This window comes from Rana temporaria, chromosome 11, assembly GCF_905171775.1.
Source record: "Rana temporaria chromosome 11, aRanTem1.1, whole genome shotgun sequence".
NCBI lineage: Eukaryota > Metazoa > Chordata > Amphibia > Anura > Ranidae > Rana > Rana temporaria.
In genome coordinates this window covers 1,975,597-2,002,184 of record NC_053499.1, presented here as the reverse complement: position 1 = coordinate 2,002,184, position 26,588 = coordinate 1,975,597, and the positions used below count along the sequence as shown (strand labels likewise).

Genomic DNA, 26,588 nt, shown 5'->3' with positions numbered 1-26,588 from the left:
AAACTACTGCAGGAAATCTCACCATTGTGGGAGGGGCAGAGACACAAAATACTGCAGGAAATCTCACCATTGTGGGAGGGGCAGAGACACAAAATACTGGGGGGAGATCTCACCATTGTGGGAGGGGCAGAGACACAAAATACAGGGGGAGGGGAATATCACTATTGTGGGAGGGGCAGAGACACAAACTACTGCAGGAAACCTCCCCATTGTGGGAGGGGCAGAGACACAAACTACTGCAGGAAACCTCCCCATTGTGGGAGGGGCAGAGACACAAACTACTGCAGGAAACCTCCCCATTGTGGGAGGGGCAGAGACACAAACTACTGCAGAAAATCGCATCAATATGGGAGGGGCACAGACACAAGCTAATACATCAAATCTCACCATTGTGGGAGGAGCAGAGACACAAACTACTGGGGGGAAATCTCATTGTGGGAGGGGCAAAGACACAAACTACTGCAGGAAATCTCATTGTGGGAGGGGCAAAGACACAAACTACTGCAGGAAATCTCATTGTGGGAGGGGCAAAGACACAAACTACTGGGGGGAAATCTCATCATTGTGGGAGGAGCAGAGACAAACTACTGGGGGGAAATCTCATTGTGGGAGGGGCAAAGACACAAACCACTGGGGGAAATCTCATTGTGGGAGGGGCAAAGACACAAACTACTGGGGGAAATCTCCTCATTGTGGGAGGGGCAGGGGCACAAACTACTGGGGGAAATCTCACCATGGTGGGAGGGGCAGAGACACAAACCACCAGATTAAAAAGAAGAATAAGCTCATAACTTGTAACGAATATATTATGTTTCACTCAGTGGATCTGACCATCTGATACAATGAGAATCTTTTGCCCAAATAGCAAACAAAAATAGAAAAACACAAACTTACCGCGGCAGTTGTGGCCGTCGTTGGCCAGCTGGAAGCCGTCGTAGCACGTACATCGGTAGTTCCCGGGGATGTTGGTGCATTCGTGGACGCAGTCGCCATTGTACTCGTTATCACATTCATCAATGTCTGCGGGATAAAAGGCAGTGAGCAGTCAGTGTGATGGGTTTATGCCGGTGAAATCGCCCGTCCCTCCCCGTTCAGTCTGATTGTCCTGTCAATGGATGTTTTTGTTGCACTCCACATTCAAGTGGCTGCAGAGTGATTTCCATCAAGGGGCCGACACTGATTAATGAGCCCCCCCCCCCGGAGTCCCCAGCAGGGTCTGCTTTCTATATTGCACTTCACTATTCATTCAGTCCTTTGTACTGTTACAGTGTGTTGTGTATTCTATCACTAGACAGACATCTTGTGGTTTTAAATCAACATCTGGCTTTTCAATTAGGTGGTAGGGATGAGCCGAACCCAACCCCCCCCCCCCCCCCCCCGGGTCGGTTGGCAGCAGAACATGCAAAAAAAAAAATTCAAAAACGCGAACACCATTAAAGTCTATGGGACACGAACGTGAAAAATCTAAAGTCCTCATTTTAAAGGTTAATATGTAAGCTATTGTCATAAAAAGTGTTTGGGGACCCGGGTCCTGCCCCAGGGGAGTGTTTGGGGACCCGGGTCCTGCCCCAGGGGAGTGTTTGGGGACCCGGGTCCTGCCCCAGGGGAGTGTTTGGGGACCCGGGTCCTGCCCCAGGGGAGTGTTTGGGGACCCGGGTCCTGCCCCAGGGAAGTGTTTGGGGACCAGGGGACATGTATCAATGCAAAAAAAAGTTTTAAAAACTGCAGTTTTTTCGGGAGCAGTGATTTTAATAATGCCTAAAGTGAAACAATAAAAGTGAAATATTACTTTAAATTTCGTACCTGGGGGGTGTCTATACTATGCCTGTAAAGTGGTGCATGTTTCCCGTGTTTAGAACTGTCCCTGCGCAAAGTGTCATTTTTGAAGGAAAAAAAGTCATTTAAAAACTACTTGCGGCTATAATGAATTGTCGGCTCCCGGCAATACAGATAAAAGTCATTAAAAAAACGGCATGGGTCCCCCCCCCACCCCATTATCAGGCTCTTTGGGTCTGGTATGGATATTAAGGGGAACCCAAACCAAAATGTAAAAACCCCCCAAAAAAATGGCGTGGGGTTCCCCCCAAAAATCCATACCAGACCCTTATCCGAGCACGCAACCTGGCAGGCCACAGGAAAAGAGGGGGGGACGAGAGAGCGCCCCCGCCCTCCTGAACCGTACCAGGCCACATGCCCTCAACATGGGGAGGATGTCTCCATGTTAATAGGGACAAGGGCCTCATCCCCACAACCCTTGCCTGGTGGTTGTGGGGGTCTGTGGGCGGGGGGCTTATCAGGAATCTGGAAGCCCCCTTTAACAAAGGGGGCCCCCAGATCCCAGTACCCCTATGTGAATTGGTAACCTGGGTACATTGTACCCCTACCATTTCACCCAAAAAAGTGTCAAAAATGCTAAAAACACACACACACACAGCTTGGGACAAGTCCTTTAATAAAAAAAAAAAAAAAAAATTCCAGCCATGTAATCCTTCCACGACCCGATGAGACGATATGAATTTGCTGCGAACACCCCAAATTGTTCGCTATTCGGCGAACGGGCGAACAGCCAATGTTCGAGTCAAACTCGAACATAGAGATCATCCCTATTAGGTGGCAGCTCCTCTTTATACTGGAATAAAAAAAATATGAAGAGAAGATGCTAAACCCTAAAATGCAGCCTATCCAATCACTAGAGAGCGGTGACATCACTGAGAATGCAGCCTATCCAATCACTAGAGAGCGGTGACATCACTGAGAATGCAGCCTATCCAATCACTAGAGAGCAATGACATCACTGAGAATGCAGCCTATCCATTCACTAGAGAGCGATGACATCACTGAGAGTGCAGCCTATCCAATCACTAGAGAGCGGTGACATCACTGAGAATGCAGCCTATCCATTCACTAGAGAGCGATGACATCACTGAGAATGCAGCCTATCCAATCACTAGAGAGCAATGACATCACTGAGAATGCAGCCTATCCAATCACTAGAGAGCTATGACATCACTGAGAATGCAACCTATCTTTTCTTGTGAAAAAAAGAATGCAACCTATCCAATCACTAGAGAGCGGTGACATCACTGAGAATGCAGCCTATCCAATCACTAGAGAGCGGTGACATCACTGAGAATGCAGCCTATCCAATCACTAGAGAGCGATGACATCACTGAGAATGCAGCCTATCCCTTCACTAGAGAGCGGTGACATCACTGAGAATGCAGCCTATCCAATCACTAGAGAGCGATGACATCACTGAGAATGCAGCCTATCCCTTCACTAGAGAGCGGTGATATCACTGAGAATACAGCCTATCCATTTATTAAAGACCAATGACATCACTGAGAATGCAGCCTATCCAATCACTAGAGAGCGATGACATCACTGAGAATGCAGCCTATCCAATCACTAGAGAGCGGTGACATCACTAAGAATGCAGCCTATCCAATCACTAGAGAGCGATGACATCACTGAGAATGCAGCCTATCCATTCACTAGAGAGCGGTGACATCACTGAGAATGCAGCCTATCCAATCACTAGAGAGCGATGACATCACTGAGAATGCAGCCTATCCAATCACTAGAGAGCGATGACATCACTGAGAATGCAGCCTATCCAATCACTAGAGAGCGATGACATCACTGAGAATGCAGCCTATCCAATCACTAGAGAGCGGTGACATCACTGAGAATGCAACCTATCCAATCACTAGAGAGCGATGACATCACTGAGAATGCAGCCTATCCAATCACTAGAGAGCGGTGACATCACTGAGAATGCAGCCTATCCAATCACTAGAGAGCGATGACATCACAGAGAATGCAGCCTATCCAATCACTAGAGAGCGATGACATCACTAAGAGTGCAGCCTATCCAATCACTAGAGAGCGGTGACATCACTGAGAATGCAGCCTATCCAATCACTAGAGAGCGGTGACATCACTGAGAATGCAGCCTATCCAATCACTAGAGAGCGGTGACATCACTGAGAATGCAGCCTATCCCTTCACTATAGAGCGATGACATCACTGAGAATGCAGCCTATCCCTTCACTAGAGAGCGGTGACATCACTGAGAATGCAGCCTATCCAATCACTAGAGAGCGGTGACATCACTGAGAATGCAGCCTATCCAATCACTAGAGAGCGGTGACATCACTGAGAATGCAGCCTATCCAATCACTAGAGAGCGGTGACATCACTGAGAATGCAGCCTATCCAATCACTAGAGAGCGATGACATCACTAAGAGTGCAGCCTATCCAATCACTAGAGAGCGGTGACATCACTGAGAATGCAGCCTATCCAATCACTAGAGAGCGGTGACATCACTGAGAATGCAGCCTATCCCTTCACTATAGAGCGATGACATCACTAAGAGTGCAGCCTATCTCTTCACTAGAGAGCGGTGACATCACTGAGAATGCAACCTATCCAATCACTAGAGAGCGGTGACATCACTGAGAATGCAGCCTATCCATTCACTAGAGAGCGGTGACATCACTGAGAATGAAGCCTATCCAATCACTAGAGAGCAGTGACATCACTGAGAATGCAGCCTATCCATTCACTAGAGAGCGGTGACATCACTGAGAATGCAGCCTATCCAATCACTAGTAGAGCGGATGACATCACTGAGAATGCAGCCTATCCAATCACTAGAGAGCGATGACATCACTGAGAATGCAGCCTATCCAATCCACTAGAGAGCGTGACATCACTGAGAAGGCAGCCTATCCAATCACTAGAGAGCGAGTGACATCACTGAGAATGCAGCCTATCCAATCACTAGAGAGCGATGACATCACTGAGAATGCAGCCTATCCAATCACTAGAGAGCGGTGACATCACTGAGAATGCAGCCTATCCATTCACTAGAGAGCGATGACATCACTGAGAATGCAGCCTATCCAATCACTAGAGAGCGGTGACATCACCGAGAATGCAGCCTATCCAATCACTAGAGAGCGGTGACATCACTGAGAATGCAGCCTATCCAATCACTAGAGAGCGGTGACATCACTGAGAATGCAGCCTATCCAATCACTAGAGAGCGGTGAAATCACTAAGAATGTAGCCTATCCAATCACTAGAGAGCGGTGACATCACTAAGAATGTAGCCTATCCAATCACTAGAGAGCGATGACATCACTGAGAATGCAGCCTATCCAATCACTAGAGAGCGATGACATCACTGAGAATGCAGCCTATCCATTTATTAAAGACCAATGACGCTACTGAGAATGCATCCTATCCAATCACTAGAAAGCGATGACATCACTGAGAATGCAGCCTATCCAATCACTACAGAGCGATGACATCACTGAGAATGCAGCCTATCCAATCACTAGAGAGCGGTGACATCACTGAGAATACAGCCTATCCAATCACTAGAGAGCGGTGACATGACTGAGAGTGCAGCCTATCCAATCACTAGAGAGCGGTGACATCACTGAGAGTGCAGCCTATCCAATCACTAGAGAGCGGTGACATCACTGAGAATGCAGCCTATCCAATCACTATAGAGCGATGACATCACTGAGAATGCAGCCTATCCAATCACTAGAGAGCGGTGACATCACTGAGAATACAGCCTATCCAATCACTAGAGAGAGGTGACATCACTGAGAATGCAGCCTATCCAATCACTAGAGAGAGGTGACATCACTGAGAATGCAGCCTATCCAATCACTAGAGAGAGGTGACATCACTGAGAATGCAGCCTATCCAATCACTAGAGAGCGATGACATCACTGAGAATGCAGCCTATCCAATCACTAGAGAGCGGTGACATCACTGAGAATGTAGCCTATCCAATCACTAGAGAGCGGTGACATCACTGAGAATGCAGCCTATCCATTCACTAGAGAGCGATGACATCACTGTAAATGCAGCCTATCCATTTATTAAAGACCAATGACATCACTGAGAATGTGTCCTATCCAATCACTAGAGAGAGCGGTGACATCACTGAGAATGAAGTCTATCCAATCACTAGAGAGCGGTGACATCACTGAGAATGCAGCCTATACATTCACTAGAGAGCGATGACATCACTGAGAATGCAGCCTATCCATTGCTTGCAGCCCATTTGCTGAATGTTCAAGACGTCTCACCTTCACAGGCTTTGCCGTCCCCTTTATATCCAGTTTTGCATATACACTTATATGAAGTGGGTGTGTCTTGGCATATGGCGTCGATGTGGCAGTCATCCAATCCCAGCGCACATTCATCAACAGCTGAAAAACACAAAACATTCCACTCAGAATCTTACAAATACTTCAGATATAAAACACAAAATAGAGGCCGTTGGTGTCACTGCCCCGCCCCCTCTTTCCTGCCATGGATATCCTTTCCTGGAAAGTTTTTGTTTTCCGGAGTTCAGCTTTAAATTCAACTCCAGAGAGCGAGGAAGACTTCTAGAGCCTTTATGTCGGAGGGTGACCCCCCCCCCCCCCCGGAGGGGACACACAGACAGCAAAAACCTGGCAGAGGAGCTAAATCTTTCCTGCCCCACCCAAAGGAAAATAAAAAGTTAACACCGGATTGGCTGAAATGTCAGGCGCTGTGATTGGACGCCTGAGAGAGGATGGAAGAAGGCATGGAGGACATGCAGGAGACCGCCGCTGACTCGCTCCGAGACAGGCAAGTGCTGGGCGGCATCTGATGGGGCACATTGGCGGCATCTGATGGGGCACATTGGCGGCATCTGATGGGGCACATTGGCGGCATCTGATGGGGCACATTGGCGGCATCTGATGGGGCACATTGGCGGCATCTGATGGGGCACATTGGTGGCATCTGATGGGGCACATTGGCGGCATCTGATGGGGCACAGTAGTGGCAATTGATGGGCACAAATTGGCAGCATCTGATGGGGCACATTGGCGGCATCTGATGGGGCACATTGGCAGCATCTGATGGGGCACAGTAGTGGCAATTGATGGGCACATTAGCGGCATCTGATGGGGCACAGTAGTGGCAATTGATGGGCACAAATTGGCAGCATCTGATGGGGCACATTGGCGGCATCTGATGGGGCACATTGGCGGCATCTGATGGGGCACAGTAGTGGCAATTAATAGGCACATTGGCTGCATCTGATGGGGCACAGTAGTGGCAATTGATGGGCACAAATTGGCGGCATCTGATGGGGCACATTGGCGGCATCTGATGGGGCACATTGGCGGCATCTGATGGGGCACATTGGCGGCATCTGATGGGGCACAGTAGTGGCAATTAATAGGCACATTGGCGGCATCTGATGGGGCACAGTAGTGGCAATTAATGGGCACATTGGCGGCATCTGGTGGGGCACAGTAGTGGCAATTGATGGGCACACGTCGCGGAGAATCACCCCGGGATTCAAACCCTTCCCCTCTCCATCCAAAACTAAACGAGAAAAGTTCTGGCTTTAAAGCGTCGCTCCACCCAATCAGCACGAATCGTCCCGCCACATTCACCTATGTAAAAAAAAAAAAAAAAAATGGCGGCCTGTGTTTTTCGCCACCCCGTCCTGAAATACTGCGCCGACGGCACCCAGTAAATAATGTGTCTGCGGGGAAAACTCCGGCAGAAAGTTGAACTTGGCCGGTCGGAGATGTGTGGAGTGTTTGTTGGAATTCGGCGCGGCGAGGAGGCGGAATACAGGCTCCTTTGTGGGGATTAGAGAGGAAACGCTTGTTCTCCTTTTTCACAGAGAAATGTCAGAAAAAATCATTTGCGACGGAATCATTTACAGCCGCCGCCACCAGGAGGCCGAGCCGAGCGCTGGAGTGTCTGAAAGACCAACTGTACCTACTGCGCGCAGGAACCAATCAGACGTCTGCTACGGCGTGCGAGAGTAAAAGGGAGAATCTCATTGGTGGCTTCTCACTGCCGGATGTCCCAGGTTGTCAAGGAAAACTTTGGGAATTTGAACTGCGCAGGAATTGGTGCGTCACCCTACAGTGCCTGTCCATCGGCAAGGTGTATTGGGGTACCCTTCAACCCCAATTCCTGCACCTTCACCCCTCAGATCACCCCAATTCCTGCACCTTTACCCCTCAGACCACCCCAATTCCTGCACCTTCACCCCTCAGACCACCCCAATGCCTGCACCTTCACACCTCAGAACACCCCAATTCCTTCACACCTCAGATCACCCCAATTTCTGCACCTTCATACCGCAGATCACCCCAATTCCTGCACCTTCACCCCCTCAGAACACCCCAATTCCTGCACCTTCACCCCTCAGATCACCCCAATGCCTGCACCTTCACCCCTCAGATCACCCCAATTCCTACACCTTCACACCTAAGTTCACCCCAATTCTTGACCCTTCACACCTCAGATCACCCCAATTCCTGACCCTTCACACCTCAGATCACCCAAATTCCTGCACCTTCACACCTCAGATCACCCCAATTCCTTCACACCTCAGATCACCCCAATTTCTGCACCTTCATACTGCAGATCACCCCAATTCCTGCACCTTCACCCCCTCAGAACACCCCAATTCCTGCACCTTCACCCCTCAGATCACCCCAATTCCTGCACCTTCACACCTCAGATCACCCCAATTCCTGCACCTTCACCCCTCAGACCACCCCAATTCCTGCACCTTCACACCTCAGATCACCCCAATTCCTTCACACCTCAGATCACCCCAATTTCTGCACCTTCACACCTAAGTTCACCCCAATTCTTGACCCTTCACACCTCAGATCACCCCAATTCCTGCACCTCCACCCCTCAGATCACCCCAATTCCTGCACCTTCACCCCCTCAGAACACCCCAATTCCTGCACCTTCACCCCTCAGATCAGGTCACCCCAATGCCTGCACCTTCACCCCTCAGATCACCCCAATTCCTACACCTTCACACTTCAGTTCACCCCAATTCCTGCATCTTCACACCTAAGTTCACCCCAATTCTTGACCCTCCACCCCTCAAATCACCCCAATTCCTGCACCTTCACCCCTCAGATCAGGTCACACCAATTCCCATACCACCAAACCACAGATCACACTGATACCTGCACACCTCAGATCACTCCAATTCCTGACCCTTCACACCTCAGATCACCCCAATTCCTGACCCTTCACACCTCAGATCACTCCAATTCCTGACCCTTCACACCTCAGATCACCCCAATTCCTGACCCTTCACACCTCAGATCACCCCAATTCCTGACCCTTCACACCTCAGATCACCCCAATTCCTGCACCTTCACCCCCTCAGAACACCCCAATTCCTGCACCTTCACCCCTCAGATCACCCCAATTCCTGCATCTTCACACTTCAGTTCACCCCAATTCCTGACCCTTCACACCTCAGATCACCCCAGCACCTTCATATCCAAGATCACCCCAATTTCTGTACCCTCACTACTCAGATCACCCCAATTCCTGCATCTTCATATTCAAGATCACCCCAATTCCTGCACCTTCACCCCTCAGATCACCCCAATTCCTGCACCTTCACCCCAATTCCTGCACATTCACCCCTCAGATCACCCCAATTCCTGCATCTTCACCCCTCAGATCACCCCAATTCCTGCACCTTCACCCCAATTCCTGCATCTTCACCCCTCAGATCACCCCAATTCCTGCATCTTCCCCCTCAGATCACCCCATTTGCTGCACCTTCACACCTCAGATCACCCCAATTCCTGCATCTTCACCCCTCAGATCACCCCAATTCCTGCATCTTCCCCCTCAGATCACCCCATTTGCTGCACCTTCACACCTCAGATCACCCCAATTCCTGCATCTTCCCCCTCAGATCACCCCATTTGCTGCACCTTCACACCTCAGATCACCCCAATTCCTGCATCTTCACCCCTCAGATCACCCCAATTCCTGCATCTTCACCCCTCAGATCACCCCAATTCCTGCATCTTCCCCCTCAGATCACCCCAATTCCTGCACCTCCACCCCTCAGATCACCCCGATTCCTGCTTCATTACAGCTCATGTCCCCTTAACGCCTGTACCTTCACGCCCTAGATCAGCCCAATGTCTGTACCTTCACACCTCAGATCACACCAATTTGCATACCATTAAACCTCGAATCACCCCAATACCTGCATCATCACACCTCAGATCACCCCAATTCCTGCACCTTCACCCCAATTCCTGCACCTTCACCCCTCAGATCACCCCAATTTCTCCACCTTCACACCTCAGATCAGACCAATTTCCATACCCTCACACCTCAGATCTGGCATCAGAACGTCATTGATGTCCAGCAGACCATAGAGTTAGGTGGGTGATGGGTGTTGTAGTGGGACAGGCTGGGCTTTGTGATTGACAGCCTAGTAAAGGGGTCAATGATAAATCCTATGGCCGCTGTATTTATAAGGAGCAGGAGCCGACCTGGGGAAACCCGTTGGGTTCTCAGAGGGGCCAGACTGCGCCGCCACACATTGGCACACAACGATTCTCTGGTTGCCACTAAAAATGACACGGCATCCCTTTCCTGGCACACATGGCTTAAGGTGTAAGGGCAGGAGGGGACAAATCTTCCCATCCCGGGACACCTTCCCCGGGCATCAGCCAGAGTTGGCAGCCATACCCCTCCCCCCATCCTTCCCCAGGAGATCCGTTTCATTAGCAGCACAATATAAGTACTTGCAGATAATATAAGCACCTCAGTGATCCGTGAATGATTTACAGAAGAGGGGAATATTTGTCTGACTGTCAGGAGTTCACCGCAGAGCCGCGTCTGGAAAAGGTGCGATGAAAAGGCCGAGTGTCTGGGCCGGGGATGGAGTCCGGGATGTGGAGGTCTCTCCTCGGGCCTGGCACAGGGCACCATCGGCCAGATAGAAGAGGCTTTCTGCTGGGCCGACCTGCGTGGAAACGCTCCAAACTGATAGGAGCGCCGCATTCTTATCGATTCTGACAGTTCGCCTATTTACAAAGCCGCCCCAAGCTGGCCCTCCATGGATTTTTTATTTTTTCGCAGTTTTGTAAAGACCTTCCATTCATTTTCGAACGATTATTTTCATCTCCATTTTTGTCTTCCGTGTTTATTTATTTTTTTCCACCAATTTGTGTCTTTTTTTGGGGTTTTTGCATTTCATTGTAACTTTCCATTTTATATGTCTGTACCGGGGGATCAGCAACCTTTCCTACATCATCTCTCTTCACAAGCCTTGGACAACCAGCCTGCCAGTCTCAGTCTGCTTTGGCTTTTTGCCCTTTTAATTGTACGGCTAATGGCAAATGATATAATAATTAATGGGGTAGATTCAGGTACATTTGCACATTTTTTACGGAGGCGCAGGGCAACGTTTTTGCCCTGCGCCCCCGCAAATTTTCTGCGCTACCCGCGATTCACGGAGCAGTAGCTCCGTAAATTGCGTGGGCGCTCCGGCAAAATGCCCGGCGTAAGCGCGCGCAATTTAAATGATCCCGTAGGGGGCGGGAATCATTTAAATTAGGCGCGTTCCCGCGCCGAGCGTAGAGCGCACGCTCCGTCGGGAAACTTTCCCGACGTGCATTGCGGCAAATGACGTCACAAGGACGTCATTTGCTTCAAAGTGAACGTGAATGGCGTCCAGCGCCATTCACGATTCACTTACGCAAACTACGTAAAGTTCAAATTTCGCAACGCGGGAACGACGGGTATACGTAACATTGGCTGCCCCTGCTAATAGCAGGGGCAGCCTTAGGCGAAAAACGCTGTACGGAAACAACGTAAACTGCGTACGCAGGGCTCGCGTAACGTTGTGAATCGGCGTTAGTATGCAATTTGCATACTATACGCTGAGCACAACGGGAACGCCACCTAGCGGCCATCGTAAGAATGCAGCCTAAGATATGCGGGCATAAGAGCCTTATGCCACGCATATCTTAGGCTGCAGTCGGCGTAACGAGGTTCCTGAATCAGGAGCATTCGTTACGCCGGCGCAAGTAAGCAATTGCGCTGCATAACTATGGTTACGCAGGCGCAATTGCTCTCTGAATCCGGGCCAATGAGTTCAATTAGCCATTAGATGCAGTGGCGGTGCGTCTATAGGGGGCGCTGGAGCGCCGCCCCCTCTGTCTCTCGCACCGCCACTGAAATAACATAGATTCAACGCATGTACTTTACACCTCGGAACACCCCTTGCGCATTACCTTCATACACCATTTCTTAATTCATAGTAGCAAATATTATCCTCACAAACACACAGAGTTAACAAGTGTATCAGGGAGTTCAAAGCCATAACCGCCAAATCCGCATCCCTTAATCAGCAGCATGGGAAGAAGCCATCCAGGTCCAATGTGGTTAAACGCGTTTCAAGGGGAAGCCCGGGGCTCTGATGTAGAGGGGATTCCCCTTGAAATGCGTTAGTCACATTAGACCTGGATGGTTTCTTCCCATGCTGCAAATTTGGCGGTTGAGGCTTTGAACTGATTGATACACTTGTTACCTCAATCTCTTTGTAAGTAGAATATTTGCTTTTATGAATCAATAAATGGTGTAAAAAAAAAAAAAAAAAAAAAAAAAAAAAAAAAAAAAAAGGTAATTGGCTGGTTCACCCTCTTTTTGTTGTTTTTTAATACTTTAAACCTCAGATCAGTCCAATGCATGCCCTTCAGACCTAAGATCAGTCCAATGCATGCCCTTCAGACCTAAGATCAGTCCAATGCATGCCCTTCAGACCTAAGATCAGTCCAATGCATGCCCTTCAGACCTAAGATCAGTCCAATGCATGCACTTCAGACCCCAGATCACCCCCAATGCATGCCCATCAGTCCTCAGATCAGTCCAATGCATGCCCTTCAGACCTAAGATCAGTCCAATGCATGCCCTTCAGACCTAAGATCAGTCCAATGCATGCCCTTCAGACCTAAGATCAGTCCAATGCATGCCCTTCAGACCTAAGATCAGTCCAATGCATGCACTTCAGACCCCAGATCACCCCCAATGCATGCCCATCAGTCCTCAGATCAGTCCAATGCATGCCCTTCAGACCTAAGATCAGTCCAATGCATGCCCTTCAGACCTAAGATCAGTCCAATGCATGCCCTTCAGACCTAAGATCAGTCCAATGCATGCACTTCAGACCCCAGATCACCCCCAATGCATGCCCTCCAGACCTCCGATCAGTCCAATGCATGCCCTCCAGACCTCAGATCACCCCCAATGCATGCCCTCCAGACCTCCGATCAGTCCAATGCATGCCCTCCAGACCTCAGATCACCCCCAATGCATGCCCTTCAGACCTCAGATCACCCCCAATGCATGCCCTTCAGACCTCAGATCAGTCCAATGCATGCCCTTCAGACCTCAGATCAGTCCAATGCATGCCCTTCAGACCTCAGATCAGCCCCAATGCATGCCCTTCAGACCAGTCCAATGCATGCACTTCAAACCTCAGATTAGTCCAATGCATGCCCGTCAGACCTAAGATCAGTCCAATGCATGCCCTTCAGACCTCAGATCAGTCCAATGCATGCCCTTCAGACCTCAGATCAGTCCAATGCATGCCCTTCAGACCTCAGATCAGTCCAATGCATGCCCTTCAGACCTCAAGTAAGCCCCTAGTTGCACTTCAGACCTCAAACCCTGTACCATTAGAAATGCAGGGTACCACTACAGCGGTGCTGGTGGGCTTCTTCCACACAACACGCTGATGTCCTCAGCCAGCGGCAGGCTTTCAGGGATGTCAGGGAGATTGGTAGGCCAGGCTTTGTACTTGGCATCTCAGTGAGCTGTGGAAGCGGGTGCAGGGCACAAATGGCATTGCATGCCGGGGGTTCTATGGATGGAAATCAGTTCGGCACAAGGGAACATGTTTTATAAATAGGCCCCTGAGGTGTATGGGCCACAGCTAAACGAGTAGAAGCCAAGTGAGCCATGACTTCCCACATACCCCCAATGGGGGCCCAAAGGGACATAAGGGCCCACACAGCCACAGTGGGGGGCAAACGTGTGCTGGGTGTCTACAGGAACAGGGTGGTGCCATCAGCACAGGGGTAAAAAACCCAAAACTGATAGATTCAGCACCTTGCTCAACCTGAACTGTGAACATTCTGAAGGCAAAAGAGGATCTCGTCCAACCAATTTCCAAAACTTGACGAATAATCAGGACAACATGATTGTGTGTCTCCACCATCGCCCCTCACAGGGATCACCGACTCATTTCAGCTGCTAATTCCCACAATAAACATTCCTACAGAATGCAAATGAAGTAAACGTTTACTGAGTGAACTGCAAATTTCCACTTTAAATTGCTAATTTTTGTGGTCATTGAGGGATGACGGGAGGATAGTCATTGAAAAGGTCCATTTAATACAGTCCAGAATGAAGCTAAATGTACAACGTCACACAATGCTGAGCACGACGACATCTTCCTCTGCGTCTCCAGACAACTCTACAAAAATCTTATCCATCGTCCTTTCTTCTCTTTTACACACACACATACACAGGGCCGCCATCAGGGGGGTACAGGCAGTACACCTGTAAGGGGCACGGATGGCAACCCCCTTTAAAAAAAAAAAAATATATATATATATATATATATATATATATATATATATATATATATATTTTTTTTTTTTTTTAGGGGTCCGGAGGTCTCCAGGGCCCCAGATGGCAACCCCCCTTTTTTTTATTTATTTTTTATAAAAAAATATTTTTTTTTCAATATATTTTTATTAAATTTTTTATTAAAAAGGGACAATTTTTTTTATTTTTTTTAGAGGTCCGGAGGTCCACAGGGGCCCAGTGGCCCCGGACTGCAACCCATCCCTTTTTTTTATTTATTTTTTTATAAAAAAAATATATATTTTTGCTGACCTGTTTTACAGCCGCAGGTTGGCTCCCCTGCGCGAGAGCCCGTCGTATAACGTCGGCTCTCGCGCTGGCCACTAGGCGCGCCCCCAGCTCGCCCCCGAATCCCGTGCGTGTGCCCGGCTTGCACGATCGCCGCCGGACACACGCGATCGCTCATTACAGAGTGGGGACTGGGAGCTGTGTGTGTAAGGTCCTGTCAGGGAGGGAAATGCTGATTTTCTGTTCATACAATGTATGAACAGAAGATCAGTCATTTCCCCTAGTGAGGCCACCCCCCCTACAGTTAGAACACACCCAGGGACATACTTAACCCCTTCCCCGCCCCCTAGTGTTAACCCTTTCACTGCCAGTGGCATTTTTATAGTAATCCAATGCATTTTTATCGCACTCATCGTTATAAAAATGCCATGGGTCGGAAAAATGTGTCAAAAGTGTGCGAAGTGTCCGCCATAATGTCGCAGTACCGAGAAAAAAAAATTGCTGATCGCGCCATTACTAGTAAAAAAAACATATTAATAAAAATGCCATAAAAATACCCGCTATTTTGTAAACGCTATAACTTTTGCGTAAACCAATCAATAAACGCTTATTGCGATTTTTTTTTAACGAAAAATATGTAGACGAATACGTATCTCCCAATACTGATGAAAAAAAATGTTTTTTTGTATCTTTTTTTGGGATAATTATTATAGAAAAAAGTAAAAACATTGAATTTTTTTCAAAATTGTCGCTCTATTTTTGTTTACAGCGCAAAAACTAAAAACCGCAGAGGAGATCAAATACCACCAAAAGAAAGCTCTATTTGTGGGGAAAAAAAAGGACGCCAATTTTGTTTGGGAGCCACGTCGCACGACCGCGCAATTGTCAGTTAAAGCGACGCAGTGCCGAATCGCAAAAAGTGTCTGACCAGCAATATGGTCCGGGGGTTAAATGGTTAAAGGTACATTTATTACTGAAATCACAGTGTATATATGGGCATATTTGTTCTGCAGTGTTTACTGGGCTAGTTTCAAACTGATCCACAGGTGCAGCGCAGCGCACCTGCAGGTTACCTGCACTGAGCCATAGACTTCTGTTATTACCGGCAAATTTGGTGCACTTCCAGAAAGTGCGCCACACCTGCAGGATATAGTAGAAGTCTATGGCAAAGTGCCGCTAACTTGCAGGAAAGCTGCAGGTGCACGTGGCGCACTTTGGTAAATGTCCTGGGTTCTGCCGAGAGCCCGAACGGTAAAACTTGACAGAAGTTCTAACCCTTCCACACACCATCCAAAACTAAAAAAAAAAAAATGTTCTTCAACATTCAAAGGAATCGTAGAAATGCTTGGAGCAGAAATGATCAATAAACATGACATACACACCATAAACATTTTATTTCTGGGAGATTCTTTTCTGCCGATTTAAGCTACCAAACTTTGCCTCCTACCACCCCGTCTCCCGGACCATACGCGGAGCAGGACGGGGTTAAGGCTGGCAGGGGACACATACCAGGCGAGACAATGAGGACAGTTCATAAAGTCTCAGCTGGTGAGCGCCAACGTCACAGTGTCATTGTTATAGGCGAGGAGGAACACAGGGTAAAATATTCCAAATTCCTCTACAGTACTGATAATAATACTCCAATCACAACACTCCGACGCTTTACGCGAAAGAACATAAACAGTATTTTTGCCAACTTTTCCACCACTACAAAAAAAAAAAAAACATTTGTTTTTCCAACACTGAGAATTACTACAATCAAGGAGATAAACGTTTATTTTGCTGAGAAAAAAGCGGATAGCGATTACCGTATATACTCGAGTATAAGACAAGTTTTTCAGCAATTTTTTTTGTGCTGAAAATGCCCCCCTCGGCTTATACTCGAGTCACCTTTTTGCCCCTGTGCTGGCCGGTCGTAGGTCTCCTAGACCCTAAACTTGGCACACATGTAGCCCCCCTCTCTCTTCCTCTACGAGCGTGCAAAGTTTCCTGTCAAGGGGATCTACGGCCGGGGAGCACCGATTTTTCAAAGCCAGGCACCCCTTCCATAGACTCCCATGTTAAATGGTAATTTCTCATGTGATTTTGGGGACCCGGTACTGGCCGGTCTTAGGTCCCCTGGACCCGGAACTTGGCATACATGTAGCCCCATTTCTCCTCTACAAGTGTGCAACATTTCTTGTCTGGGGGACCTACAGCTGGGGAGCACAGATTTTTCAGAGCCAGGCACCCCTTCCATAGACTCCCATGTTAAACGTCAGTCTAGTCATGGGCACAGTGAGGCATGCAGATAGACACCCTAGGCTTATACTCGAGTCAATAAGTTTTCCCAGTTAGTTGCTGAGGAGTTGCACCCATAGACAATTATTTAACTGGTGAAGTGTCCATGACTGCATCTCCTCCCATGAGAGAATCTCCTCTAATATCCGTCCCATGAGAGTATGGCTGACTTTAGATAAGGCTCAGGCTTTATACCCTCCTGTGAAAGTTAATGAGCTGCTAAGCAACTTTGTTAAAGCGGAGCTCCACCCTAAAGTGGAACTCCCGCTGATTGGAACCCTCCCATTTGATACCTTTCAGGGGGAGGGGGGGTCTAAAGACAGGTATTTGCACCCACTTCCGGCCACAGCCTGCGGGAAGACTGCGGACAGGACGTCACCTCCCCCCCCCCCCCCCGTTGTGCTCTGGGAACACTCGGCTCCCAGAGCACAGCGGGAGTCAATCAGCATGCGCAGCGCAACTCGCGCATGCGCTGTAGGGAACCGGGCAGTGAAGCCGGAGCGCTTCACTTCCTGGTTCCCTCACCGAGGATGGCGGGGGGGGCAGCAGAGTGACGAGCGATCGCTCATCCTGTGCTGCGGTCGGCGCTGGACTCCAGGAGAGGTAAGTGTCCGAATATTAAAAGACACTTAGATAGAAAGATAGAAAAAAAAAAATATTAAAAGTCAGCAGCTACAAATACTGCAGCTGCTGACTTTTAATATTTTTTTTTTCAGCGGACATCCACTTTAAAGCGGAGGTTCACCCTTAGAGGGCACTTTTTTCCCCTTAGATTCCTGCTCGTTTTGTCTAGGGGAATCGGCTATTTATTTTAAAATATGATCCGTACTTAACGTTTACGAGATGCATCCTCTCCGTCGCTTCCGGGTATGGGCTGCGGGACTGGGCGTTCCTTCTTGAAGGACAGTCTTCCGAGAGGCTTCCGACGGTCGCATCCATCGCGTCACGATTTTCCGAAAGCAGCCGAACGTCGGTGCGCAGGCACAGTATAGTGTCGCACCGACGTTCCGCTTCTTTCGGCTACTAGTGACGCGATGGATGCGACCGTCGGAAGCCTCTCGGAAGACTGTCAATCAAGAAGGAACGCCCGCTCCCGAAGACCCATACCCGGAAGCGACGGAGAAGATGCATCTCGAAAACGGGTAAGTACAGCTCATATTTTAAAACAAATAGCCGATTCCCCTAGACACAACGAGCAGGAATCTAAGGGGAAAAAAAGGGAATTTTTTTTTTTTTTAATAAATGGGTGAACTCCCGCTTTAAGACAACTGGATCTTCTGAGAGATGTTTACAAAAAGGACCATGCGGGGAGAAGCGATGTGATGTCATCACTGGTTGGATGTCTAAAATATCTATCAATGTACTGATTAGCATTAATTACATGGGTACTGTGTGTGCATATATACACACTTTATTGTCAAAAGTATTGGGACACTTGTCTTTGCACACATATGAAATCTAATGGCTTTTTTTTCTGGTCACTCAGATGCTATTAAAAAAGAAAAGTATGTGGTTCAGGTATCCAGGAGGGGAAGGACCAATGGAGACGGAATTCTTCAATATAATTAGGTATATGTTGTACTTAAAGGGGTTGTAAAGGTAAAAGTTTTTTCACCTTAATGAATGTAAAAAAACTTATGATTATACCGCCCCCCGCCCCCGTTATACTTACCTGACCCCTCGAAAGTCCCGCGCTCAGCCTGGCCGTTGATTGGCTAGAGCGGATGGATTGAAAGCAGCGCAGCCATTGGCTGGCGCTGCTGTCAATCACATCCAATGATGCGGTGTGCTGAGGGGCGGGGCTGAGTGATACAGCGAGCGGCCACACGGGAGCGCGCCCGCAAGGACTCCACATAACACGAGGGAGCTCGCAGGAATGTGTGAAGTTCTTGCGGGGAGGACCAGAGACAGCCGCCGAGGGACCCCAGAAGACGTGGATCTGGGGGCAAAACGAGCTGCACAGTGGGGGTAAGTATAACACGTTTGTTTACAACCCCTTTAAGATAAGAGTAAGGCTGTATATCGAATGGATCCGTATGGCGTTCATTGGTTTGATGTATTGAATCAGTAAACTTGTTATTTTCCTGAATGTTGGACAAATGAGATAAATAAAGAAAATTGAAAGAAATTTAATGGCTTTCCAGTCTTATGGCGCGTACACCCCACCGGAAATTCCGACAACAGAACCGTGGATTTTTTTTCCGACGGAATGTTGGCTCAAACTTGTCTTGCATACAAGAAATTCCGAACGCCAAGAAGGCAGTGACGTACAACGCCACTATTAAAGGGACGTTCAATACAGTCGTGTCAGTAGAAGTTTGGTGAGAGACGATTCGCACTTTTCAGCCTCGTGCTTTTCAGTTCGCTTCAGCGTGACGAATGTGCTATCTCCATTACCAACGCTAGTTTTACCAGACCGAGCGCTTGCGTCTCGTACTTGATTCAGAGCATGCTTGGAATTTTGTGCATCGGAATTCTCCACACACAAAGGAATTTACCGAGAACGGATTTTGTTATCGGAAAATTTGAGAACCAGCTCTCAAATTTTTGTTGTCGGGAAATTCCGACAGCAAATGTCCGATGGGGCCTACACACGGTCGGAATTTCCGACCAAAAGCTCCCATCGAACATTTATTGTCTGATCTCTGTGTACACGGCATTAGTCCGGAGGGTTCAATATTGAGTTGGCTCCGCCCTTTGCAGAAGCTTCACCTCTTCTTGGAAGGCCGTCCACAAGGTTTAGGAGTGTGTCTGTGGGAATGCTCCATGTCTTGCCTTGTGTACTGGTCCAAATCATTTGGTGGAGGGGGGATCATGATGTGGGGCTGTTATTCAGGGGTTGGGCTTGGCCCCTTAGTTAGGAGTGTGTCTATGGGAATGTTTGATCATTCTTCCAGAAGAGCATTTGTGAGGTCAGGCACTGATGTTGGACAGGAAGGCCTGGCTCGCAGTCTCCGCTCTAATTCATCCCAAAGGTGTTCACTCGGGTTGAGGTCAGGACTCTGTGCAGGCCAGTCAAGTTCCTCCACCCCAAACTCGCTCATCCATGTCTTTATGGACCTTGCTTTGTGCACTGTTGGGCACTCATGTTGGAACAGGAAGGGGCCGTCCCCAAACTCCTCCCACAAAGTTGGGAGCATGAAATTGTCCAAAATGTCTTGGTATGCTGACGCCTTAAGCGTTCCCTTCACTGGAACTAAGGGGCCAAGCCCAACCCCCTGAGGGGCCAAGCCCAACCCCTCACCAAAATTTTTTGAAAAATATTGAAAAGCCTATGGCATGCATAACACACCCAAAAACTCCACCAGGTGCCAAAAAAATGTGCACACACATAAAGAGTGAAAAACAAAAACATGCAACGGGTGCTACGTCTATCCTCCATAAAAAAGGACCTGACCCTGATCCCCCGGGGCGTTAGGCACCAGACGGGGACTGAGGTACTTCACATGGTCCGAGCAACCGAAGCCGACACGGACCCCATTCCTCGGAGGGACTGCCGAAACAGAACCCTCCCAGTACTAGGTGGGGCTCCCCCATGTGAGCAGGCAAACTAAGCCAGAAGGCCATGTCCACCCACTCCCAAGACGTTCAGGGCTGGCCTGAGGACCCGCACCCTACTAATCACACAGTGACAAAACGTGACACCAAACAAAAAAAGACATAAAGTGACAAACACGGGGGAAAATAAAAAGAAAGTGGGGGAGAAGGAAGATGAGGGAGTGTGAAAGTGACCATCGTGCAATACAATGGCCGGCCCCTCACCATAATTACCATAATCACACCATAATCCCTTCTCCGCCAAATGATTTGGTCCAGTGCACAAAGCAAGGTCCATAAAGACACGGATGAGCGAGTTTGGAGTGGAGGAACTTGACTGGCCTGACCTCCACCCGATGGAACAGCTTTGGGATGAATTAGAAGTGGAGACTGCGAGCCCGGCCTTCTTATTCATTATCAGCTCTCTTCTGGAAGAATAGTCAAATATTACCATAGACACACTCCTAAACCTTGTGGACGGCCTTCCCAGAAGAGTTGAAACTGTTATAGCTGCAAAGGGCGGAGCCAACTCAATATTGAACCCTCCGGACTAAGACTGGGATGTCATTAAAGTTCATTTGCGTGTAAAGGCCGGCGTCCCAATACTTTTGACAATACAGTCTCTCTCTCTCCCCCTCTCTCCTGTATATATACACTATATGGCCAAAAGTATTTGAACCCTTCTCTAAATGATGGAGTTCAGGTGTCTCCATTGGAGGGTATGATAATACAACATCATACAAAGACAATGGGCTAGACTCAGCAAAGAATTACGCCGGCGTATCCATAGATATGCCGCGTAAATTCAAAGCTGCGCTGGCGTATCTACTTTCTGTATTCAGATACGCCGACATTAGCCTAAGATACGACTGGCATAAGTCTCTTACGCCGTCGTATCTTAGGGTGCATTCTCACGCTGGCCGCTAGGTGGCGCTCCCGTCGTTTCCGGCGGAGAGTATGCAAATTACTTAGATAGGCCGATTCACAAACGTACGTGCGCCCGGCATTCGTTTTTTACATAGTTTGCGTAAGGCTTTTTTGGCGTAACGTTGCGCCTGCTTCTATGAGGCGCACGCAATGTTATGTATGGACGTCGTTCCTGCTTCGATTTTTGAATTTGTTACGTCGTTTGCGTAAGTCGTTCGCGAATAGGGCTGGACGTAATTTACGTTCAAGTCGAAACCAATGACGTCCTTGCGACGTCATTCGGAGCAATGCACACTGGGATATGTACACGGATGGCGCATGCGCCGTTCGTAAAAAAAGTCGATCACGTCAGGTCAACACACATTAACATAAAACACGCCCCCCTTACACATTTGAATTACACGCGCTTACGCCGGCCCCATTTACGCTACGCCGCCGCAACTTACGGAGCAAGTGCTTTGTGAATACTGCACTTGCTCCTGTAAGTTGCGGCGGCGTAGCATAAATACGATACGCTGCGCCGCCGTTAGATTGCGTGCCCCTACCTGAATCTAGCCCAATGTAGACAAATTTGCTCTTCCAACATTGTGGTAACAGTTTGGTGAAGACCCTTTACTGTTCCAGCATTAATGTGCCCCCCCCCTCCTGTGTACAAAGCTAGCTCCATACAGGACATGGTGCGACAAGTCTGGCGTGGAGGAACTCGGGCATCCTGCACAGAGCCCTGACCTCAACCTTTCCGAACACCTTTGTGTTGAATCATAACGCTGATGGTGAGCCGGGTCTTCTCATCCAGCGGCAGTACCTGACCTCACAAACAACCACGAATTCCCACAGACACCCTCCAAGAGCAGTGGAGGTTATTGTCACCACAAAGGGGGCATCTCCATATTAATGGGCATGGTTTTGGCATGGGATGTCCAACAAACTCATACAGGTGTGATAATCAGGTTTTGTCGATATAGAGCATTTTATTATCACTGTACCCATACATGGGGTATACAATGATTGCACATTAGCTGTCATGCCACTTTTCTGGGGAGTAATAAAAATGACATATTTGGACCCCCTTCTTCATCCCCCCCTTTCTATTATCCCTGCATACATACTATGACAATGGGATGCTTCCAGTAGACCCCCCCCCAATACACTGTTGTAGTCTGACAGGGAACAAAGGGTCGGATTCAGATGGTCGTCCAATTTCCACCAACAATCTGCAAACCTGGCACAACTACGATGGACCTCCATTATCAAGAAGTCTCAGATAAAACCTGTCCGTTACCCCACATCTGCCAATCACATTCATGCCCACACTAGAAAACTATGGTCTCCAAACTTTCTAAGCAATGGGCCAATTTAGGCTTTAGAGGGGCCAGTGGGAGTAGAATACGCCCCAACATCAGGGTCCCATCATTGGTTTTAATGGGAGAAATAGTGCCAGATTGATGGTGCCAGTAGAGCCAGTAGAGGAATGGTGCCCCACCATTGGTGTCAGTTGGTGAAATAGTGCCCCAAGGACCAGATAAAGGCAAGCAAATGGGCCATATACGGCCCCGGGCCGCAATTTGGAGACCACTACTACAGAGCAACAGGTTTTATCAAACAGCTTTAGCCAACAGCAGGGCAGATAGCAGCAATCACTGACAAGTCAGAACTACAGAGGCAATACTGAGATACTTACAGTTATGAGTGCGGGCAGCAGGGTGCGGAGAAGTGCAGACGGGTAGCAACAGCAGGAAGAACGGGAAGGGGGCCCCTAAGGACCCCATAGTGCCGAAGATGATAGAAGGTGCTCCACCAAGCACAACACCCCAGGGGAGTTTCATCCAGAAGAAGCTCTTCTAGGGCTGTCTCAGTTTTAGCCCCTCCTTCACTTCGGTAATCTGCCCCCAAGGAGCTCCTTTTGTGTTAATTCTCCTGGCCTCCCCCTCCTACACTTCCTAAATAACTGCCTATAATTAAAAATGTTGTTTGAGGAGACCCCTCAAAATAGAGACCCTTCAGTATACAGATACTGTCCTCCTACTAGAGACTTCTCACTCCAGTCTATGTCCACTTCCAGAAACCCCTTCCCCCCACTCCAAGACTTATATATTAAGACCCTTATATTTCCAAACTTAAACTCATCTCATCTCTAAAATTCCCCTTTAAATATCCTTTCTCCCTATGGACCCCTTAAAAAAAATAAAAAAAATAGGCTCTCCCGACTCTTCCAGGGTCTTCACTGGTTGATTGCTTCAGAGACCCCTGGCTCCCCCTCCTGTGAACCCCGTTCTGCCCCCAGGTCACCCCTTTCTGCTCTGGACACTAGACAGAAACCCTATTCACTTACCACCTAACTAGTCTAAAAAAGTCTCTGGACCCCAAAAAAATACTCTGACACCCCTAAAACTTTTTAACCCCCTATTATTATCTCTGACCCCCAATATAAATTCCCCTAACTACCCCAATATTTCTCTGACACCCCTTTTAAATTCTATGGCACCCCTACAACTTTTCTGACACCTTTACTACTTTTCAAATCACCAGGCACCCCCAAATCATTCCTATGGCACCCCTATAACTTCCCTTGCACCCCTACAAATAATCAATCACCCCTTTCAACTTTTTCGGACACCCCTATAATATCACCGACACCCCTTTTAACTTCTCAGACACCTCTACAACTCCGCTGTCACCCCACATCATTTATCCGACACCCCTATATTATCGCCGACACCCCTATATTATCGCCGACACCCCTATATTATCACCGACACCCCTTTAACTTCTCTGACACCTCTACAGGTTTGATTGCGACTTATGATTTACTTCACCCCCCTTTATAACTTCTCTGACACCCGCATTATATTTCCCTACATGTTCTCCGACACCCCTAGAAGTTATCTGATACACGACATTATCCCATGACACCCCCACAATTTTCGCTGCCCCCCTAAATTACCTGCGACACCCCCCACAAGTTCTCCGACACACTTACAACTTATGTAACTCCCTACAAGTTCCCCGACATCCCTAAAAATTCTCAGGACCCCAAAAGAAGCAGCAGATCCCCCCTGCGCACCCCGCACTCTGCGCCCCCTGCTCTCCCCCTTACAGTGCCCCCCAGATCCGGTGCCAGTCGGTGTCGGTCGGTCTGTGCTCCGCTGACATGTGTTGTGTCTCCTCCGGCTGTGCTGGCTTCACTGAGCCGCTCTCCTCCTCCCCCTTCCCTCCCCCTACTGGGATCTGAGTCCCCTCCCCCACCCCCTGCCCGGGGGGCACTATAGGTACCAGCAGGCCAGCTTCTGCACTCTCCTACCCCCACCACCACCAGTCCTGTAATACCAGCATTGGGTGGAACTGCCACTGATAGGGGGGCACTACAATTACCAGCAGCACCAGGCACCCTATAGCATCTCTCCTGAACTACAAGTCCCTAGGGGTCCTGAAAGGCACAAGCCATGCTGGGATTAGTAGTCCCCAGCAGTCACTGGCGATCACTACTATGCCATGCTGGGATTAGTAGTTCCCCAGCAGTCACTGGCGAGCACTACTATGGCATGCTGGGATTAGTAGTTCCCCACAGTCACTGGTGATCTCTTCTATGGCATGCTGGGATTAGTAGTTCCCCAGCAGTCACTGGTGATCACTTCTATGCCATGCTGGGATTAGTAGTTCCCCACAGTCACTGGAGATCACTTCTGTGGCATGCTGGGATTAGTAGTTCCCCACAGTCACTGGTGATCACTTCTATGCCATGCTGGGATTAGTAGTTCCCCACAGTCACTGGTGATCACTTCTATGCCATGCTGGGATTAGTAGTTCCCCAGCAGTCACTGGAGATCACTTCTGTGGCATGCTGGGATTAATAGTTCCCCACAGTCACTGGTGATCACTTCTGTGGCATGCTGGGATTAGTAGTTCCCCACAGTCACTGGTGATCACTTCTATGGCATGCTGGGATTAGTAGTTCCCCACAGTCACTGGTGATCACTTCTGTGGCATGCTGGGATTAGTAGTTCCCCACAGTCACTGGAGATCACTTCTGTGGCATGCTGGGATTAATAGTTCCCCACAGTCACTGGTGATCACTTCTGTGGCATGCTGGGATTAGTAGTTCCCCACAGTCACTGGTGATCTCATTTATGGCATGCTGGGATTAGTAGTTCCCCACAGTCACTGGTGATCAATTCTATGGCATGCTGGGATTAGTAGTTCCCCACAGTCACTGGTGATCACTTCTGTGGCATGCTGGGATTAGTAGTTCCCCACAGTCACTGGTGATCACTTCTGTGGCATGCTGGGATTAGTAGTTCCCCACAGTCACTGGTGATCTCATTTATGGCATGCTGGGATATGTAGTTCCCCGGCAGTCACTGGTGATCTCTTCTATGGCATGCTGGGATTAGTAGTTCCCCACAGTCACTGGAGATCACTTCTGTGGCAGTAAAAGGGACACTGTGGTTTTCTAAGTAGGGAAGAACTACAACTCCCAGCATTCTCCCTTGTGCCTGGTTCTATAGTAAATGTATTTGCTGCTGTTGTTGATTTGCCAGGTTAGCCAGACATGCTGGGACTTTCAGTTCCACGGTGGACCCGCTGTCAAGGACTACAAGTCACAGCATACTCTGAGATAGAGGTCAGCATGCTGGGACTTGTGATTCCCTAACAGGAACAGCAATATAAGATTCTTCAAGTGACATAGAACTACAAGTCTCAGCATAACCACCCCCAGGGTCCCTGGCTGCAAAAGACCACGGCAGCCCCTGTCTCTTCTCAATGTAAAGTAAGTTGCCCTGAGCAGGAAGAGGTTAATGTCCATTGTCAGTCCCCTCCCCCGCAACACCCACATTCACACCCTGATGTCACCCTGAGTGGAAAAGCTGACAGTATTCCTCTGTACTGTGTGTAGTGTCTGCACCCAGATCCCACAATCCTTCACTGCCGGCTGGCCTGACACTAAAGGGTTACTGGAGAGAAGATCCAGCAGAGATCCAGAACACGTTAGATCCAGAGATCGAAAACCCAGGTGATCCACAGAGCTGGGACACAGAAGATCCACAGAGCTGAGACACAGAAGATCCAGAATCTAGGAGATCCACCGAGCTGAGA

At 48.7% G+C, this 26,588-nt stretch overlaps 1 protein-coding gene across 3 annotated transcripts in view; it reads right to left on the bottom strand.

Moving 5' to 3' along the window:
- SCUBE2 (signal peptide, CUB domain and EGF like domain containing 2) overlaps positions 1–24,560 on the bottom strand; it is a gene marked incomplete at its 3' end in the record, with an annotated part of 109,571 nt that extends 85,011 nt beyond the window's left edge. For 2 of the 3 annotated variants that reach the window (XM_040327882.1, XM_040327883.1), the window contains 3 exon segments: positions 895–1,020; positions 6,116–6,238; positions 23,176–24,560. In XM_040327882.1, the coding sequence (XP_040183816.1) occupies positions 895–1,020; positions 6,116–6,238; positions 23,176–23,320 (394 nt within the window). 3 annotated transcript variants of the gene reach the window in all.
- Positions 24,561–26,588: the final 2,028 nt, after the last annotated feature.